The 22,741-nt window shown below is 42.0% G+C and overlaps 1 protein-coding gene across 1 annotated transcript in view; it reads right to left on the reverse strand.

Annotated features, from left to right (window-relative positions):
- The window catches only part of LOC124799309 (carnitine O-acetyltransferase-like), a 78,034-nt gene that overhangs the window by 21,961 nt on the left and 33,332 nt on the right, over nt 1-22,741 (reverse strand). The window contains exons 6-8 of the mRNA XM_047262895.1: nt 19,574-19,745; nt 11,903-12,081; nt 9,660-9,760 (exon numbers count right to left, since the gene is read on the reverse strand). Coding sequence (XP_047118851.1) covers nt 9,660-9,760; nt 11,903-12,081; nt 19,574-19,745 — 452 coding nt within the window. The remainder of the gene's footprint in view (nt 1-9,659; nt 9,761-11,902; nt 12,082-19,573; nt 19,746-22,741) is intronic.

Here is a 22,741-nt window from a genome sequence, read left to right on the forward strand (position 1 = left end):
ACTGACAATAAAGCCTTCAGTGTGTAGCACTTATGAGGCTCAAAATGTATCAAGGTTGACCAGGAACAGGCAGAGAAAAATCAGTCTCTCAGTCCCATCTGAGGATGGGATAACACACCATGGAGGTATACATAATTCCTCCCTGACAAGAGGTAACAGTGGGGGAAATTGGGAGTACAGAGCAGAGACATTTTATACGAACTGTGACCCTGAATCCAGTCCTGAGTCTCTTACGGGAAGTCGGTATCCATTCCAGGAAAAAGGATATGGTAGTCTGGATGCTCAGGAGTGCAGCGAGTGTGTAATGCATAGCTGAGCAGCACTTTATGTTGCCTGATCTGTAGGAGATGGACCCCATCCTCTTTGAGTAGGCTCTTCACAGGGCTGGGACCCCATTCTGCAGTAGATGGAGGATATTGTGGGAAGCACGAACTTTAAACCCAAAATTATGGTGGGACAAGAAGTTCTGTCCCCCATGAACCATGGAACTTGCCACTGTTTGGCAGGCTTGTTGGGGAGGTTCGCATGCCTCAGTGATACAGATAGCCATCCCATAGGTGCAACCACAATGGAGGGATATCTGTAGAGAGGCCAGACAGATATCTGGTTCCTGAAGAGGGGCAGCAGCCTTATCAGTAGTTGCAGGGGCAACATCTGGATGATTGACTGATCTAGCCTTATAAAATCAACCAAAATAACCTTGCTGTACTAGTACTGCAAATGGATGAAAGCAAAGGGAAACAACAGCTATAATTTTTACCGAGGGCATGCAGCTTTACTGTATGGTTAAATGATGATGGCCTCCTCTTGGATAAAATATTCCAGAGGTAAAAAAGCCTCCCATTCGGATCTCCAGGTGGGGACTACTCAGGAGGACGACGTTATCAGGAGAAACTGGCATTCTATGGATAGGAGCGTGGAATGTCAGATCTCTTAATCAGGCTGGTAGGTTAGAAAATTTAAAAAGGGAAATGGAGAGGTTTAAGTTAGATATAGTGGGAATTAGTGAAGTTCGGTGGCAGGAGGAACAAGACTTCTAGTCACGTGAATACAGCATCATAAATACAAAATCAAATAGGGGTAATGCAGGAGTAGGTTTAATAATGAACAGGAAAATAGGAATGTGGGTAAGCTACTACAAACAGCATAGTGAACGAAACGTTGTGGCCAAGATAGACACGAAGCCCTCGCCTACCACAGTAGTACAAGTTTATATGCCAACTAGCTGCACAAATGACGAAGAGATTAATGAAATGTATGAGGGGATAAAAGAAATTATTCAAATAGTGAAGGGAGATGAAAGTTTTATAGTCATTGGGGACTGGAATTCAATAGTAGAAAAAGGAAGAGAAGGAAACGTAGTAGGTGAATATGGACTGGGGGTACGGAATGAAAGAGGAAGCCGCCTGGTAGACTTTTGCACAGAGCATAACTTACTCAAGACTAACACTTGGTTTAAGAATCATGGCAGAAGGTTGTATACATGGAAGAGGCCTGGAGACACTAGAAGGTTTCAAATAGATTATATAATGGTAAGACAGAGATTTAGGAACCAGGTTTTAAATTGTAGGACATTTCCAGGGGCAGACGTGCACTCTGACCATGACCTATTGGTTATAAACTGTAGATTAAAACTGAAGAAACTGCAAAAAGGTGGGAATTTAAGGAGATGGGACCTGGATAAACTGAAAGAACCAGAGGTTGTAGAGAGTTTCAGAGAGCATTAGGAAACAATTGAGAAGAACAGGGGAAAGAAATAGAGAGGAGAGGAGGAGGAGGAGGAGGAGCAGGAGGAGGAAGAAGAAGAAGAATGGGTAGCTTTGAGAGATGAAATAGTGAAGGCAGCAGAGGATCAAGTAGGTAAAAAGACAATGGCTAGTAGAAATACTTGGGTAACAGAAGAAATATTGAATTTAATTGATAAAAGAAGAAAATATAAAACCACAGAAAATGAAGCAGGCAAAGGAATACAAACATCTCAAAAATGAGATTGACAGGAAGTGCAAAATGTCTAAGCAGGGATGGCTGGAGGACACATGTAAGTATGTAGAGGCATATATCACTAGGGGTAAGATAGATACCACCAACAGGAAAATTAAAGAGACCTTTGGAGACAAGAAAACCACTTGTATGAATAACAAGAGCTCAGATGGAAACCCAGTTCTAAGCAAAGAAGGAAAAGCAGAAAGGTGGAAGGAGTATATAGAGGGTCTATACAAGGGCGATGTACTGGAGGGCAATATTATGGAAATGGAAGAGGAAGTGGATGAAGATGAAATGGGACATATGATACCGCTTAAAGAATTTGACAGAGCTCTGAAAGACCTAAGTCGAAACAACGGCTCAGAAGTAGACAACATTCCATTAGAACTACTGATAACCTTGGGAGAGCCAGCCACGACAAAACTCTTCCATCTGGTGGGCAAGATGTATGATACAGGCAAAATACCTTCAGACTTCAAGAAGAATATAATAATTCCAATCCAAAGAAAGTAGGTGTTGACAGGTGAGAAAATTACCAAACTATCAGTTTAATAAGTCATGGTTGCAAAATACTAACACGAATTCTTTACAAATGAATGGGAAAACCTGGTACAAGGTGACCATGGAGAAGATCAGTCTGGATCCCATAGAAATTTTTGAACACGCAAGGCAATACTGACCCTACGACTTAGAAGATAGGCTAAGGAAAGGCAAACCTACGTTTCTAGCATTTGTAGACTTACAGAAAGCTTTTGACAACGTTGACTGGAATACTCTTTCAAATTCTGAAGATGACAGATGTAAAATACAGAGAGTGAAAAGCTATTTACAATCTGAGCAGAAACCAGATGGCAGTTATAAGAGTCAAGGGGCATGAAAGGCAAGCGGTGGTTGGAGAAGGGAGTGAGACAGGGTTGTAGCCTACCCCCAATGTTGTTCAATCCATACATTGAGCAAGAGTAAAGGAAACAAAACTTTTGGAAAAGGAATTCAAATCCATGGAGGAAAATAAAAACTTTGAGGTTTTCTGATGACACTGAAATTCTCTGAGGGACAGCAAAGGCCCTGGAAGAGCAGCTGAACGGAATGGACAGTGTCTTGAAAGGAGGCTATAAGATGAACATCAACAAAAGCGAAATGAGGATAAATGGAATGTAGTTGAATTAAACCAGGTGAAGCTGAGGGGATTAGATTAGGAAATGAGACACTTCAAGTAGAAATGAGTTTTGCTATGCGGAGCAAAGCAAAATAACTGATGATGGCCGAAGTAGAGAGGATATAAAATGTAGACTGGCTATGGCAAAGAAAGCGTTCCTCAAGAAGAGAAATTTTTTAACATCGAGTATAGATTTAAGTGTTAGGAAGTCTTTTCTGAAAGTATTTCTATGGAGTGGAGCCATGTACAGAAGTGAAACATGGATGATAAACAGTGTAGACAAGAAGAGAATAGAGGCTTTCTAAATGTTGTGCTAAAGAAGAATGGTGAAGATCATGCAACTAATGAGGAGGTACTGAACAGAATTGGGGAGAACAGAAAATTGTGGCACAACTTGACTAGAAGAAGGGATTGGTCGGTAGGATACGTTCAGAGGCATCAAGGGATCACCAATTTAGTGTCGGAGGGAAGTGTGGAGGATAAAAATTGTTGAGGGAGACCAAGAAATGAATACACTAAGCAGATTAAGAAGGATGTAGGTTGCAGTAGTTATTCGGAGATGATGAGCCTTGCACAGGACAGATCAGCATGGAGAGCTGTAACAAACCAGTTTCTAGACTGAAAGTAGTAACAACAACAACAACAACAACAACAAGTTCTGGACAAAAATTGGGAGTACACACTGGAGACCCCACTCATGTAGGGTAGGTAACCGGGATGTGGTTTCACTACGTTGTGTCATAAGTCTTTTGCATGTTGTTGAGGACAGTGAAAAGATGCTGACATTAGGCTAAAGCTAACCACACAACAGACTTCAGGCAGATCAAATTGTTGGCAGTAAAATGGCCTTGGTGAAATCCACCCTGGGGCAGAGCCGAAAGACCATGGGACTCAAAGTACCAACACAGCTGTCAGATTACTACAGGGTGTTTCAAAAATGACCGGTATATTTGAAACGGCAATAAAAACTAAACGAGCAGCGATAGAAATACACCGTTTGTTGCAATATGCTTGGGACAACAGTACATTTTCAGGCGGACAAACTTTCGAAATTACAGTAGTTACAATTTTCAACAACAGATGGCGCTGCAAGTGATGTGAAAGATATAGAAGACAACGCAGTCTGTGGGTGCGCCATTCTGTACGTCGTCTTTCTGCTGTAAGCGTGTGCTGTTCACAACGTGCAAGTGTGCTGTAGACAACATGGTTTATTCCTTAGAACAGAGGATTTTTCTGGTGTTGGAATTCCACCGCCTAGAAGACAGTGTTGTTGCAACAAGACGAAGTTTTCAATGGAGGTTTATTGTAACCAAAGGACCGAAAAGCGATACAATAAAGGATCTGTTCGAAAAATTTCAGCGGACTGGGAACGTGACGGATGAACGTGCTGGAAAGGTAGGGCGACCGCGTACGGCAACCACAGAGGGCAACGCGCAGCTAGTGCAGCAGGTGATCCAACAGCGGCCTCGGGTTTCTGTTCGCCGTGTTGCAGCTGCGGTCCAAATGACACCAACGTCCACGTATCGTCTCATGCACCAGAGTTTACACCTCTATCCATACAAAACTCAAACGCGGCAACCCCTCAGCGCCGCTACCATTGCTGCACGAGAGACATTCGCTAACGATATAGTGCACAGGATTGATGACGGCGATATGCATGTGGGCAGCATTTGGTTTACTCACGAAGCTTATTTTTACCTGGACGGCTTCGTCAATAAACAGAACTGGCGCATATGGGGAACCGAAAAGCCCCATGTTGCAGTCCCATCGTCCCTGCATCCTCAAAAAGTACTGGTCTGGGCCACCATTTCTTCCAAAGGAATCATTGGCCCATTTTTCAGATCCGAAACGATTACTGCATCACGCTATCTGGACATTCTTCGTGAATTTGTGGCGGTACAAACTGCCTTAGACGACACTGCGAACACCTCGTGGTTTATGCAAGATGGTGCCCGGCCACATCGCACGGCCGACATCTTTAATTTCCTGAATGACTATTTCGATGATCGTGTGATTGCTTTGGGCTATCCGAAACATACAGGAGGCGGCATGGATTGGCCTCCCTATTCGCCAGACATGAACCCCTGTGACTTCTTTCTGTGGGGACACTTGAAAGACCAGGTGTACGCCAGAATCCAGAAACAATTGAACAGCTGAAGCAGTACATCTCATCTGCATGTGAAGCCATTCCGCCAGACACGTTGTCAAAGGTTTCGGGTAATTTCATTCAGAGACTACGCCATATTATTGCTACGCATGGTGGATATGTGGAAAATATCGTACTACAGAGTTTCCCAGACCGCAGCGCCATCTGTTGTTGAAAATTGTAACTACTGTAATTTCAAAAGTTTGTCTGCCTGAAAATGTACTGTTGTCCCAAGCATATTGCAACAAACGGTGTATTTCTATCGCTGCTCATTTAGTTTTTATTGCCGTTTCAAATATACCGGTCATTTTTGAAACACCCTGTATATGTTCAAGCAACTTGCACAGAACATTAGTGCGACTAATTGGGTAACAGTTGTCCATCTCAAGAGGATGTTTACCCATTTTCAGTACTGGGACAATCATGCTTTCTCACCAATGAGAAGGCAACTCACCCTTGCTCCAGATACTGTGGAAAATGGCAAAGATGTGTCTTTGGCAATCACCTGCTAAGTGTTTAAGCATTTTGTTGTGGATGCAGTCTAGCCCTGGGGCCGTGTAAGGGCAAAGAGCTACGACACTGAGGGACTTCTCACTCACTGAATGGAGCATTATATGGCTCCAGGTGGCGAGTAGTAAATGCTAAGCGAAGGTGTTCCACCCACTACTTGAGGACGCTTGCATAATACAAAGCAAAATGTTCGGTAACAGCATCTGGGTCAGTGTAGACAACATCATTTACAGAGATACAAGGGACCCATGGAGGGGACTAGTGTCAATGCAGGTGTCTAATCTTTGCACAAACCTGCAAATGAGGGCTACATGATCCAATGGTAGCAACATACCATTCCCAGCAATCTCTTTTCAGTCATTTTATGAGGCAGCAGACCTGGAAAAGAGCTACTTAAAGGAAACAAGGTGCTCCATTGACGGATATCACTTATGGTAATGGAGGGACAGTATGCGATTTCTAATGACCACAATACGTTCGGGGGTCCACCAAAGTATTATCTTCTGACAGGGAGTCGCAAGAAAGAGGGAATCAGTAAATCAACTGCCGAGATAATGGCTGCAGTTGTGCTCTGGACAGCCACATCGATACCTCCACGTCTCAGGGTGCAAACAACAGCAGTGGGTAAAATACCCCAATCAACTTTGGAGAGAGCCCAACTGGGTGGCTGCCCAGGCCAGTTACGCTGAGAGAGGATAAAGACTTTTGGAAATGACTACAATCACACAGGTCATCATGGACTCCCTGATGGATAGATGGATGGACAGAAGAAATCAGAAACTGCAATTGGAAAGTTCAATGGCCAAATAAGATCCATATGCCACACTGAAATGGGTGGGAACACCAGGATTTGAAAGAGAAAAATAGAGCTCTGTGAGCAAGTTTTCAAAAAGCTCTACCATGGCCAGTGGTCATAGTTGCTGCCCTCAATATTAGGAAGGGTGGGAGTGTTCCGGCATAACATCAAGTGCTGGCACGTCGGCCTGAACGACTCTCCACATGCACCAGGAATCAAGTATTGCAACTGTTTCTTGCATCCTATAGTTCGCACCCACGAGATGGACTATCACCAGCAGAACCGCTTCACGGCCGCAGCCATAGGGCACTGCTCCACCCCTCTGCATCCGACACTGAAGGAAGGCCGCAAGTCTTCCTTCATGTCGCATGATATTGTCTTTTACAGGGTTTTTAGTGGCAGCAGATGGGGGGCGCAAGGTGAGGTAGTCCGCTGACTTGGCACTTCCAAGTATCTTATTTCACATCCAGATGGCTTGGAGTGCTGACATCACAATCAGCTCCGCCACTGTCATATACCTGGTGATCCTTGTGTGTCTCTTCCCTCAGATTCATGGATCCCAAGGACAGCGTGGCCACAGGAGCCGCCAGAGGGTGTCATCATGACACCGAGGGATGACCCCATTGAGACAGAGCCTTTGCCTCCTCTCGTCCTACCGATGGAGCTGGACCCGCCCACACTGCAGCTGCTGTCATCTTCCACATCTGGTACTTGGCCTCTGGAGGTGGACGCGTACCCTTCTGAACATTTTCTGGGGGATGTTTCTGCCAGAGTGCAGGCTGGATGGTGGGGTACGGCCGGAAGCTTGACGTCCCCTGCAACCACAGCTTTCAGTCCAGTGCAGCGTCCACCCTCTGGCCTCCCCCACCGTTGTCGCGCTCGCTACACAATGATGGTACTTCGGTTTGGGAGGGGGGCAGTAATGTCGGCCTGAACGAAACATCAGAGAAGCCTGTGAGACTATGTCAGCCAACAGAACTCTGACTAGGACGACACCATGACAGGAGAGGCACTTATATGAAGAGAGTATAAGCGCCCCTCCAGCTAGCCTCGGCCACACTAGAAGAGCCCCACTAGAAGACGAGCTGTGATATAAACTCTATAGCAGTGACTATGAACTTGTGATTTGTTTGCATGGAAATGGTATATATTGAAGGAATTGAGTATTTGCATGTCGCCAATTGGTTGACCTCATTGTAAAAAGGCAAAATTAAGTATTGTCAATTTACTTTACTGTAATAAGCTCCGGTAATAAGATTTGCTGGAATTATTGTTTCGCTATCTGAGAAAGCAGCATCCTAGGCACCCTATATTAGACGAGTGGGCATGATCCCACAGGGAGGAGCTGAGAAAACAGTGCATAAAATGCATTCTGGGGCATCTCATCATCAGGAGGCACATACACATTACAGACAGCAAATTCCACAGATGCCTCCACATGAACAGTGCAGCCTGTTAAGTTGTGTGGCACTTATTTTCTGTAGATAGAGTCCAGAATGTGCATGGAAACACCAGCCAAACTTCTTTCACAGACAGTGTGATTCTTAAAATAGCCCCAATAACTGCAGAGGGTGGGGGTCCATATTCCTGGGAAACAAGTTTCCCAGAGAGCAAAGCATAGCTGAGTCAGGTGGCAGGAAAAACTACTGCCATTTCACTGGAGGATAACACTGCCAGTATCCTGTGGGGACTTGAAGGGACCAAGGAGTCAGATCATTCCTCAGGGCTGCAGCTGCCACTGGTTGCGAGGATACGGAATCAATACACATTTTTTTCTGAATCAGGGTGTGTGTGTGTGTGTGTGTGTGTGTGTGTGTGTGTGTGTGTGTGTGTGTGTGGGGGGGGGGGGGGGGGGGGAGGAAGCCCGGAGCCTCCAGAAATGTCACTTTGGATACAGAGGCAGTTTCTTGTCCTCCTCCTCACATGATTTTGACTTGTGCAAGGGCTTTCTGCCCCAGATTCTGGAGCTCTTGGTAAGGGGTGCTGGAGGAGAGCATTGCTTCTCCGCCGAGGGTTGCGAATGAATATTGCTGGTGGGTAGGGAGCCAACACTCGGAAAGGGGGTGTGATTAAAGCAGTAGAGAAGGGCTCCCGTGGAACAGGGGAGCAGGTGTAGTAGAGCAGCGCCAGTGCCTAATGTAGAAGACACGGAGTGGAATGGTACAGTCACTAGAGAGGGTGACAAACTTGTAGCTATAGCATGCATTATCATCATACATGCAGGATGTAGATGATCATATTTCTTCTTGTTCTCGTTACAGGGGAGTCGATCAAGAGTCTTGTAGTTTCTTTTCCTGTTGGAAACATGTCTGTAAAATTTGGAGTGGGGGGAGAAAAAAGATATGGGACATCAAACCTAACAATGGAGACCATATAGTTATGAAGGAAAAGTTTTAGAATGCTGGAAGGCAAGAAAATGAAGTGTCCCAAATCACACCAAATCCAAGCACAACTGACACCAAGGAGACTATCCAATGGAAAGCAAGGAGGGGAGGAAATTGAACAATAAACTTGCAACATGGAAAGAAATAGTGCTTCAAGCGCTAGGCCTCTGTGATGGTCAAGCACATACTCATGAAAGACATTCGAGCCCCCTGAGGAGCAAAAAAAGAATGAAAACTTTGCTAGCTTTCAGGTGACTACACACACACACACACACACACACACACACACCTGAGCCTGTTGATGACTCAATCCTTTTACTATTCGGTGAGTGGTCTCCTTTACTCCTAAATTATTTAAATTCTGCCGGAGCCTTTCCTATCATATTAACATGACTTTTCAATATTCAGGCAATTTGCAGATGTGGATAAAGTGTGTAGTTTTATGTTCTTTTGAGTAGAGAGATAGAGATAGAGAGAGAGAGAGAGAATCCAAATTACTACTGGTCATAGAAAAAAAATTAAGTGTGTTTAATTTGACATTATTTGTATAAAAAACAATAGGAGAAAAGGAGGATAGGTGAAAAAGAGGGGACATCTTGTATATAGCATTTACTGTAGCATGGTATTTAGAGTTGGATTTTGAAGTGTCCATCTTTCAAGAGAAGGTACTTTACATAAACTTACATGTAATCCATGATATGGTCCATCAAATTAGCAATGGGAGGCCCCTCGGCAGGACTATGCTCATATGTCAGTCCTAATTCTCCATCAGGACCAACCACAAACTGAAAAAAAAATTAACACTAAAAATAAGTCATCTCTGATGTAATTGCTGAATTAAATGGAAGAGAGAGGAAGGGGGATTGAGAGAGCGTGGGGGTGGGGGGTGGGGGGGGGGGAGGAGGGAGGAGATGGAAATGGAGAGGTAGAAGGACAGGGAAAGACTATTTAATGGATTTGCATACATATGAGGAGCACAATAACATTCTGCAAGTAAAAAAGTAAATTGCTCAAAGAAAACAGCTTGAAAGTACATACATTATTAAATTACAATAATGTGTACCAAAAATAAAATATTTTTATGCTAACTAGAAGACAGAATGACATGCCACTAATTAAGGAGGCAAACTGCAAGTACTGCTGATTGCACACATTTAAAAGTAGAAAAAACTATCCTAGATCTTGGAACTGTTGTTCCTCAGGGAGAAGACAATGATGAAGAGGGAGATTGTAGAGGGAGTGGTGAATTTTACTTGTGATGGAAGTAAATACCTTCAAGACTTTCTTCTTACTGTTCTGCCTATGTGCTGTTTGTAATTCTGGTCTGTTCATCTTTCAATGTCATTTAATTATCTGGTCAGTCTTCATTAATATTTTCTTATGTTTTGTGATCTATTCTCACTGTTCAGCTCCCCCCCCCCCCCTTCATCTTCCACTTCCTTGGTTTCATAACAGGTGGTTGCCCTCAGTTTAGGGTATGAATAATTTTACTCTCCTTTCTAACCTCGCTCACAGTTTCTTTTTTTACTCTCTGAGGAAAAAACAACAGTTAAAAAGTTAGAATAGTTTTTTCTACTTTGAGAAGTATCCCAAAGTCTTCCCCTCATTCAGTATTATAGACTGAAGTAAAGTTGGACAGAAAGCTGAGTAAGTAATGAAAGGAGGAGGATCAGTTTTTAACCAAATGAGACTCTTTGTATTATAAAATTTATATCTGTAAAAGAAAGAGGGAAAAAAGGTGAAGGTTTAATGCTGCATCAATGAAAAGAGGTCTTGCTCAGTGCTCGGTTTGACCTACAGCTAATAGCAATATGTCAAATTGCAAAAAAATCAACAGTTGTTAATACAATTTTGAGAGTACCCAATTGTAATGTATACAACTTAGGTGAATAATGCATATACTGTCGGGAGCACCAAGAGGCTGTCCACTCTCAATGCTGTTGTCGATAGGAAAGTTGTAATGTCAGAAGAGTAAAGTGAAATGCAGGAAAACTTGCACAGGATAGACAACAGCAGTTAACCCTGGATATAAAGAGGCAAAGAGATGGATTACTGTTTGATTACACTATTGGCAATAAATCACTAGAATTGGTAACAAAGGAAAATAAGCAGGAGCAACCATTGCCCAGAGTGAGCAAAAATAGAATGACCACATGAAAATACTACAAAAATCAGATGCCAGTCAGATTCACTGAAAGAAACTTAAGTAAATGTAATTTATCCATAAAAGAAGGATTTTACAAACTCCTCGTTCACAAGATTCTTGAGCAGTGCTCATCAGAGTGGAGCCCTTACTGGATAGCAGTAACAGAGCGGGAAGGGAGGGATGGAGAAGATTAAATAAAGAGTGGTACACATTGTCACATCTTTGACTGTCATTTCATTTGGCAAGAAGTGCAGGCTATCGTACAGAAAAGGGGATATCTGAGAATGCCAGTGGCAGAGCCTCTTAATGTGACAACGCACCCAGTCTTTGCACACATTCTGTGCAGAAATAGTAGAAAGAATACAACGGAGACACTTAACATCTAGTTCCCCCAATGGTCAAGGTACTTCAATCATGAATACTTTTGCGATGAAATGGCTCACTGTCACAGTGAAATTTGAAGTCCACAAGACCACTACCGAACTCTAATTACAGTTTTGGCGTGTCATTTTTTCTGATGTGTAGAGTGTGAAAGAGAAGCAGCTGTGTGATTCTATGTATGCAATCACAATTCGATATTCACACAATGTACACAGTAATCATGCTCTTCAATATTCTCCAGCTGTGCCTAAACAAGACAGAGACAGAATCTACAGAAACAATAAGTAGTACTCCTCATTTATCAGAAAAAGATAAGTAATTTATCTACATGCTTCCAAAGAATTCTGCAAATTAATATGTGTAATACATCTAATATTTTTTACATAACTTGTTTACATACCTGTACAGTTTTGTCATACCAACGATTTGCACCATTCACTTTACTTCCAAGTCCATGAACCATTTGCAAAGCATTTACTGTTGATTTATTCAAGCCCTTTAAGTTAGGATTGGGCTTGTCAAGGCACATAAGGAACAAAGATGTCTTAATGCTGTCTAGTGCGTAACTATTTGATTTATCTGAAAAGAGGAAAACAAGTCAAGTATGAATGGGGAAACAATGTCAGGTGTTATTAAGACACATTGTCTACAGTATGTATCCTCTCTTTTCTTTGTTTTGGCATCACTGTAGTACTTGTCCTCTCTTACTGGTAACAATGCATAAGAAAACTGGCTACAAAATGAACTACTGGAGAGTATAATAGGCAATGTTGATGGTCCTCATTGGTTCGCAGCTGGATTCCATCGTGCCGATGACACAATATATAAGGTGATTAAGAATGAGTCATTGGGTTTTGGTGTGTTACAGCTTTCAATATATAATACCCACCCATTTGTACTAATAAACAATCCAAAGAGCATATGTTAAAGCTTTGTTTATGCCATTACAGGTTCCATTTTGATCCGTCAGGTGGTAGGGCGATAAAAGTTTGCAAAATTGAGACTAATCAAGAGAAAGCATTTTGTGTTGTAATATGAGAAGACAGAATCCATCAGTACCATGCAGTAGGCATTCCAAAGACAATACAACATACAGCCACCAACACGCCAAAGCATTCTGTGATGGTATTGACAGTTCACGGACACAAGTTGCTTCTGTAAAGGAAGACGCTCCAGGAGACCACTCATCACAGAGGAAACAATGGGGAGTGTTTGAGATGTGTTCTTTCATAACCCAATGAAATGTACACATTGTACAATTCATGAACTGGGCATTCCTTAGCCATTTGCGTGGAAGATTCTGCAGAAGCAATTACATCAGAAACCGTATTGCATACAGGTGTTGTGACGTTTACGGCCAAATGACTGCACCATCAGGAGTGAATTTTGTGAAGTTTTCCAGGGAGCAATGAAAGACGACTAATTTCCCTGCTGATTCATGTTCAGTGATGAGACGACGTTCCATTTAAACAGTAAAGTCAATCGTCACAACGTCTGCATAAGGGGCATGGAAAATCCCAATATTACAGTGGAGACTAAAAAGATTCTTCAAAGGTGTATGTCTTCCATGCTGTGTTGCATAGCAAAGTTTAAGGATCCCACTTTTCCAGAACAGGTTGTTTTCGAAACTGATAGCTGTTAATCAACATTTCATATTCCAACAAGATGAGCTCCACCTCATTGGCATAGATATGTGCATTGTCATCTGAACAAGAAAATTCTAAACTGGAGGGTCGGGCGATGAGCTCAGGATGATTTGGCACTACTCAGGTGGCTCCCTTTACAGTTCATGACTCTTTTCTTTGGAGATATGTCCAGTGTCTGTGTGTTCTGACAACACTGGTTGAACTCCAGGACTGCATCACTGCCACACTGGTGAACACTGACAGGGACATGCCCAAACATGTATGGGCTTAGCCTGACTACCGCTTAGATGAGGGTAGTGCAAGAGAGATAATATAGAACATTTGTAATGATGTGCAAGAACTGAAAAATGTGTTTTTTCATACAATGTATCAATTACTATTTTGTACGTAATATTTTGTGAAAAACATTCATACAAAACCCAATGGATCATTTATAATCACTGTGTTTCGATGATCCAACTGGCTACCATGTTCAGGTGAGATTGCAGGTGCAGAATCACACTGGAACTGAGGTAACATCACATACAGCAGCTCATTAATACCCTTTTTCAGATGTTTTAGTATACAAAAAAGAAATTGGGACTTTGGAACGCAGTGTATACAGTAAACCTATGCATAAGGACCACTACCTCCATGCTACTAGTTGTCATCCATTACATACACAGTTCAAGAGAGCTTATGCTATTTCGGATTCTGATAATCAAATACTGGAACTGGATTACCTTAAGGTTGCTTTCAGGCAAAATGGATATACTGATCATCAAATTGCCCATGGTTTTCAATTGGGACCACCATGTGGACCAACAATGGACACTTAATTCATTTGGTTTTTTACCGTTTGCGAGGAGTATTTCTTGGAAAATTTTAAGAATCCTCAGCAAATACGACATTAAAAGTGTCCTTTTACCTTTGGCCAAAACCAGATCACTTTCTGGATCTGTTGAGGATGATTTGGGATTGAGGAAGCTTGGAGTATATAAAATTATTCCCTGCCACTGCAGAAGGGCTTATACTGGACAGACTATTTGAATGGTTCATGACCGATATGTTGAACATAAACGTCTTAAGTCTGCTCCAGCTTGAAAAATTAGCCGTCGCTGAACATTGTCTCAGCGAAGGGCATAATGTGTCACTTAAAGAGATGCAAATTATTGCTCTGGCTTCCCATTACTGAGATTGTGCCTTAAGGAATCCACAGAAATATGATTATTCAAGGACATTACTAACAGAGATAAAAGTTTTCCTTTAAACAAGACGTGGGCTCCTATTTTAACAGATATAAAACAACAATGGTCTGGTTTTCAACCAGCTGCATCTTAATTTGCAATTCATCACTTTTGTTAGTTTCTACTGCTGGTGGCGCAGCAATTCTTCACTTCACAGAGGGCAGCCCTTTCGCCTCTCATGGACATGCAATGACCTGTTCCTGGGGTATGAAAGGTATCTGATGTTAGCTCAGTTTCTCAGTGAATGTGCACCTTGTACTCTCCCAGAAGAGGCTGGCCAGTTGGCCGTCGAAATACCCTGTTGTTAGGACAATGAAATCTGGCCATATACTGGTGAAGAGCATCAACATTTATCAAGCCAGAAAAATCTTTGTAATCCCAGTAGGTGATGTCTGTATGCACTGCTGAGCCCTATACAGGGCGAAGTGAAATTCGCGGACTCGGGCTTCGCAGCACGACTCCTCACATGTCAGCAGTCTCACAAAATTTTAGTCGGCGAGTACATCCAGCAGAAAAAGGACGTTAAAGAGTGGCAATCTGACAACATTGTAACCACATGTATGGTAACTATCTCTGTCAGCACATATTAGTCATGCTGTACAGTTGGTGCAGTGGATAGTTTTGGGTTAGTGTGCAGGAGGTCGATGGTTCAATCCTTGGTTGAGGCATATGTTTTTTATTTGGTAAATGTAGTCCAGGTGGTACAGTATCTGGCATCAAACATCAACAGTGATTGCAGTGGGTCCCCTAGAAAGCATCTCCACCTACATACTACAATCTTGGAAATGGAAGATTGATCAGCTTTGAAAGAAGCCCTTTCCACGTCGTGGGCGTGAATTTATTTGCACCCCTTCATCTACTAAATGCGAAACCTGTTTTCTTTGTACCCTCCTCCAATGGTCTGATAGATTAGGACCATCTATTATTATTACCTCGTTCAGGTCTATTACATTTCGTTAGACCTTATGTTACCAGTAAGACTAGCAACGTGCTTTGGGGATAATGTGCAAATTCTGTTACAATTTGTATGTGTTATCACTATCATCCCTCTAAATAAACATTGAGTCTGGTAACCGCATGCGCACATATCTCAATGCATCAATCATCATCATCATCATCATCATCATCATCATCATCATCATCATCATCATCCTATCGCTGGGATTGTGGAAACATCATGTCTATTACCGTTACAGAAGCAGTGTAACTAAAAACCGAACATTTCACAATTAGCGATGTCAGGATGAATCATGCAGAACAATATCTGTCAGAGGGGTAATGTGCGTTAGGTGTAACAGCACGCAGAGCGTATGGCATGTTTATACTGTATGCGCTATCCACCAGACTGGGACTAGTTGCAAGCAGAATAACGTGCCCATGACAGACTCCAATATACATGCATACACGTATCGAATTTTCTCATTGTAAACCTCTACACTGGTGGGGCAGACATATGGCATACACAAACGATGAATATGTGGATATGCTTCTGGTCCTTGGTGCACTGATAACCAGGCTGGTGTTGCCACTTGTGAATATGCTGCTAGATATCCTCGTTGACGCCATCCAGATAAAAATGTGTTTCGTTGTCTGGAGCTGCATCTTCGGGAGTCAGGTTCCCTCCTTCCACCATCGTGTGACAGAGGTGGTCCATGGACTCTGCTGTACTCCAGCTACTGAGGAAGCTATTCTGGAGGTCATATACCAAGAACCTCAGCAAAGTACATGTACCAAAGCAAGGCAGCTGCATGTCTTGCAACACACACTTGTTAACATGCTGCACGGGCATGGGCTGCACCCCTATCATTATGCTTCCATGCAACACCTGCATCCTGCAGATCGCCATCAGTGGATGCAATTCTGTGAATGGTTCCAACAACAACGGGAAGCCAATGATGACTTCATGAACACCGTAATACAGTTGGATGAAGCAGCATTCACTTTTGAGGGTATCTTCAATACGCACAATGCCCACCATTGATGTGAGGTTAACCTGCACGTCACCCACGACCGTGGATATTAAGATTGCTTTGGTGTCAACGTCCGGGCGGGAATATTGGGCGACAGGTGTTTGGCCCCTACATGTTGCCTGACTGGTTGATTGCATGAAGGTATCATGCATTCCCCTCAAACTATCTGCTTCATGCATTGGAAGATGTTCCACTACATGTTTGGCAGAGGATATGGTTCCAACATGATGGCGCACCTCCACACTCTGGAATTTATGTTCGAAAGTATTTGGACAGAACAGCTCCTGGGAAATGGCTCAGACATGGAGGTCTGATTGTATGACGACTGCATTCACCTGACCTAAATCCCCTGGATCTCTTTCTGTGGAGAAACCTGAAGGAGCATGTGCACTTTACTCTGCTGATGAATTTAGAAGAACTGGTAGCGTGTGTTCATGCTGCTTTTGTTACTGTGGACGAGGCTTTGCTGTGAAGGGTCCAGAGCTGTATATTCCAGCAGGTTGTGCAATGTTTGGATGAGCAGGGAGGTCGCTTTAAGCATCTGTTGTTCGGTGGACAAAGTATTCTGTTATGAAGGTCATGTAGTCATTAATGTGGACATTATTATTGTCACTGGTTGCTAATGTGTGACATCTGAGCACTCATATTATATATACAAAAGGTGTTCAAAAAGTTTTGCACAGTCGTCTCTAATTTTTTATTTTTATTTTTTTTTTGCAGGAGGAGAATGAAATTTTTTGTGAACATACTTGGAACATTTAGCTGTAAGTTGGTATATAAAAGCATTTTCTTTTATTTACAGGTGAGTCATAATGGCCCATGAAGTAGATGTCAGGTTGCTACAATGGTCGGTAATGGTGTTCCTCTTCAAGACGGGCGATGACTCTGCCACATCGATTCACAGGAAGTTGCTCCCTGTTTATGGGGAGGACACAGTGGATCCCATCAGTTGCAGAGGTTTAAAGAATGAGATCTCTCTCTACTGGACAATCCACGGTGCGGTAGATCATCGATGGCAGTGAGTGATGTGAGTAAGGAGACCACTGATCAAATAATCCAAAATGACAGATGTGTGATGACATGACAGCTTGCTGAAATGACTCGTTTGTCATTGGGTAGTGGGGTATCATTGGTACAGTCACTAGGGTACAGAAAAATCTGTGCACATTGGGTGCCTAGATTATTGACAAGAAAAATGAGTGCGAGGGTCTCATGAAGACCTATACTGAAGAGTGGAAACAGTGTCTTGACAGCGTCATTACCCAGGATGAAACATGGTTGTTTTTGTCCGAATCTGAGAGCAAAACCCAATCCATGGAGTGGTGTGATCCGGGTTCCCCTTGGAAGAAGAAACCAAGACTTACAAGAACAGCAGGCCGAAAGGTGAAGGCCTCCTTCTTCTGGTATCAGTGTGGTGTCATTTTCATTGACTTTTTGGAACCTGGCTCCACAATTAACCGAGACCTTTACTGTTTGTCATTGGACAAGCTGCAATGTGCCATCAAGACCTACAGACCACAGCTTCAGGGTCAGCACATCAGACTACACCATGACAATGCCAAACACCATACAGCCCTTATGATGCACAAGAAAACCAGGAAAATGGGTTGGAAAATTGTTCCTCATCCTTCCTACAGTTTGGACTTGGCTCCGCCTGATTTTTACCTCTTTGGAAATCTGAAGGCCCACCTGCGCAGTAAAACATTTGATAGTGAGAATGACGTATTTGCCATGTCAAGTGATGGTGTAAAAGTCAATCCCACAGAATTTTACGAAAGTACATTTACATCATAGAAAGAACGTTGGGCCAGATGCATCACAACTGCTGGAGGCTACATTGAGTAGGTTCAATGTAAAGCTAAATGTTCAAAGTATGTTCACAAAAAAATTTCATTCTCCTCCTGCAAAAAATAAAAAATGTAGAGACAACTGTGTGTGCTATCATCTTTAGCATCTCGAAATTGATACTGTTTTTGTAGTTATTCTGTCCTGTGACAGGTAATTTGTTTCAACTGTCTATTATTTGTCTAACCATGTATTTCTTATGTTCAGCATTACAAAATGTTGTAAATTTAGGATACACGTGATCTAAGAAATGGTGTATATTACAGTATGAAATGTTGTTGTTGTTGTGGTCTTCAGTCCTGAGACTGGTTTGATGCAGCTCTCCATGCTACTCTATCCTGTGCAAGCTTCTTCATCTCCCAGTACCTACTGCAACCTACATCCTTCTGAATCTGCTTAGTGTATTCGTCTCTTGGTCTCCCTCTACGATTTTTACCCTCCACGCTGCCCTCCAATGCTAAATTTGTGATCCCTTGATGCCTCAAAACATGTCCTACCAACCGATCCCTTCTTCTAGTCAAGTTGTGCCACAAACTTCTCTTCTCCCCAATCCTATTCAATACCTCCTCATTAGTTACGTGATCTACCCACCTTATCTTCAGCATTCTTCTGTAGCACCACATTTCGAAAGCTTCTATTCTCTTCTTGTCAAAACTAGTTATCGTCCATGTTTCACTTCCATATGAAATGTCAGAATGAAATTAGCAAATAAAAAAAATGCGCCCCAACCGAGGATCAAACCCTCGATCTAATGCATGCTAACCTAACACTCTATCCACTGCACCAACTACATGGCCCGGCTAACATGTGCTGACAGAGGTAGTTACCATACATGTGGTAACAGTGTTGCCAGATTGGCACTCTTGAATGTCCTTTTTCTGCCGGATGTGCTCGCTGACTGAAATTTTGTGACCGTTTTTTTTATTGCTGGCATGCGAGGAGTCACACTGTGAAGCCCAAGTGTGCGAATTTCGCTTTAACATGTATAACAGAACATAATTATTACTGGTTTAAGAAATTTCTTATTACAGGACTTGACATGGAGTATGCTCTTCATTTGGGAGGGCTGTTGGTAACTAATAAATTGATTATTAAGAGTTACAAATGTACTTTATATACACAGACATTTCATCTAACCTCAATTATACTTCAGAACAGGCTACACTGGCAGCCTCCACTCCTCCAATGACAGCAGAATTCCAATGTCAAACATCAGTAGTAAATGCAAATAAAGCTGGTGGTATGAATCATAATTGGCCTCTTTTGCTATGGATTATTATGCATCCTAACCACAGGAAGCAAGAAATATTCTTAAAATAGCAGGAGGAAGGAGGAGGAATAGAAGAATAAGCTAATGTCATGACCATCACAACTTTGTCACTACCTTTAGCTAGTTTCTTGTATGCTTTCCCCCATGTGTTTCTGTTCTCTGTGGTGAGGATTCCCAAAGGAGTTGATGGATACTGCGAACCTTCGACCACCTTTTGAAGCTGCTGCAAAATCTGATCTTCACTCAATGGTTCATAGTTAGCACCAAAGACTTCCACATAAAAGAACTGAAAAGGAAGCAAATAAGGTAATGTATTATCTTTATAGAAAAGAGAGATACAAACATAATCTTTATTGTAAATTACAGTGACTTAAAATACAAACATGCATAGATTTATGCTATTGCGTAGTAGCATATTCACAAAAGCAAATAAACAATGTTAGTATAAAGCAACCTCCATAGATAAAAGAAAGCTGTTTTATAAAAGACAGATGACACTATATCATGTCTATGTAACAATACAATGTTATTCTTTTTTTTTTAAGAAAACTTAATGTGTGTTGAGTTTTGAACTGCAATTTGCAAAGTATAAGGACCATGATATAACACTGGAGATGAATTACGATCTGGACTGTCATTCTGTATTGAAAACTGGAGACTATTGTCAAGTTTTCTTGTTCTAATGATGAGTGAGCACCAAAATAACTCATAATATTATCCAGAGTTAGATTTCATACAGAGTAGCAACAAATTTTACATGAGAATTACAGACGTACAATAAGATGGTTTTAAGGATCCTCAAATGAGAATTGGAATAATAATTAACACCAGTTTGTATATACTATAGATAAAAAATGGGAAGACTGTATGTATTTGTCCAGTCAAGTTGTAAGGTCAACTACTCAGGAGGAGGAGGAGGAGGAGGAGGAGGAGATTAGTGTTTAACGTCCCATCGACAACGAGGTCATTAGAGACGGAGCACAAGCTCGGGTGAGGGAAGGATGGGGAAGGAAATCTGCCGTGCCCTTTCAGAGGAACCATCCCGGCATTTGCCTGAAGCGGTTTAGGGAAAAACCTAAATCAGGATGGCCGGAGACGGGATTGAACCGTCATCCTTCCGAATGCGAGTCCAGTGTGCTAACCACTGCGCCGCCTCGCTCGGTTTCACTAACTGAGTGAACACAACGCATAGAATACCTAGGGGAAGTAAATTACATAGGAGTCAAATGTGGGATAACACAAGCCTTGGTCCTCAAGCAGCAAGGTGTTATGTTATGTTGCCATAGCACGAATCAAATGTAAAAGACTGAACAAAAGAATGGTCAGCCACTACACCAGTTAAAGATTGCACAGTAGTGTATAGAATGTCCACTAAGAGCCACTAGCAGAAGGGAAAAAAAATTTACAAGTACTAACTGAAAAGTAAGGTACAAATTCACTGCTAGGAGACATCCAGCTTTCTCTAAGGTCTAACATATCAAATAATTTTTGAAAATACAATGTAATTGGACGCCAACCTTTTCATGTGTCACTTGGAGAGGATTTTCCTAGAATCCATAAGCCTTCAGCCCCTAGTTTGGTTTAGATACACTAATGACATCTTTGCCATATGGACTCTTGGTGAGGCTGACTTGTTAAAATTCTGAGGGTCAGCTACACACTTCTGTTCACATTAAACCTACTGACAAACAACATTACTTACATTTTGACAGTTGCCATTCTTTCCAAGTTACACGTTCCTCCTCATACAGCATTGGCATTCAAATCAAACATATCTGTCCCAATGCAGACTCTTTACACCAATATACCACTACTCTCACCTCAACCTTCACTGTTCAAAACCAGATTTCTCAGGCTATCACATTCAATCCTGGTGCTGCTGACGACTCCATAAAATAACTTAGGAGTACACTTCTTGTTAGCTAAGACTATGACTTCTTACAATCATGCCTTGAAATGAGGTCCAATTCTGTCAGACAATTTGCCCACCACACTAAGAATAGTTTTTCGTTGTCTCTTCACAACACCCTTGTCAGATCCTATGCTCCTTGTGCACCCATTTCCCTATGCTTTGGCTCTTACCCCTGTGACCATCCCTGCTATAAGACTTGCCCTATGCAACTCCCTGTCAGCACCTATACAAGCTCTGTAACTGGTAAAACATACACTATCAAAGAGAAAGCCACCTGTGATATACATATCGAGTACCACTTGTGTAAACTGTTCGACCTTTTACATTGGCATGGGCATAAGCAGAGGCCGTATACTGGGAACACACAATATTCTGTTGCAGAGCATACTCGAAAAAATAACAGTCGTGACATCAGTGCCCGTTCCACCACATGTGCCATTTGGATTTTTCCCCCCAGATTCCAGTTTCCCAGAATTGCCCAGGTGGGAACTGGTGTTACAACATGTCCTTGGTTCTTCCCACCCACCTGGCCTTAATTTGTATTAATTTTTTTGGTCTCAGTATTTCCTCTCAGTAACTATACCTTTCTTCATTCCCTTTTAGTTTTCTATATTTTTTATTTTCTGACCTGACCCCGGGTCAGTGGAGACTTACCAGCCAGGATGAGAAGGAGAGACTGCTTGTTGGGGGCTGCACAGGATGAGATTTGAAAATCTGAGAGCTTAAAGGTGGAAGATGGTGCAATACACAAGACTGAGATGATGATAAAACATCATGCATGAGTTATAATAGTGAAAGCCAAGTGCATTTCTCCTAAACCTTCTTTTCCTTCACACCTCTTCCTTCCCCTTCAATCGTTCTGGTAAAAGTAGCAGGCAATGGCTTGGAAAGCTTGCAAATTTCAATATCTTTGTTTGTGTGTTCTCCTGGTGCCACTTTGTGAGTGGATTTTTTTGTTTTTTTTTTGTTTTGTTTTAATCTACAGAAACAAAATTAACTGATTTTTCATGGCCTATGAAGAAAAATGGAAAATTTTGTGGAGTGCAACATTTTAGACAGTGAAACATACATCAGACATGACGGACAATGGAATTGCAAATGGGCAAAATATTCATTCTACCATCTACTATTAGGTGATACAAAAACAAGGAATGTTTTTGTGGGCAATTTGCTTATACAACAAAACAAAGCACGTTAATACACTGCATGATATGAAAGCTCTGTTACTGTCATTTGGATGACTTTACTTCTTTTAAAATTTGAAGAAAAGCTTAGAGCTCATGCTCTTGTTTGAATAATTTATGGATATCAATGGTGATTAAGTGGATAAGACAGTACAGGTATGCTCTAAATGTGCATCAACTTAAAAA

This window comes from Schistocerca piceifrons, chromosome 5, assembly GCF_021461385.2.
Source record: "Schistocerca piceifrons isolate TAMUIC-IGC-003096 chromosome 5, iqSchPice1.1, whole genome shotgun sequence".
Classification (NCBI taxonomy): domain Eukaryota; kingdom Metazoa; phylum Arthropoda; class Insecta; order Orthoptera; family Acrididae; genus Schistocerca; species Schistocerca piceifrons.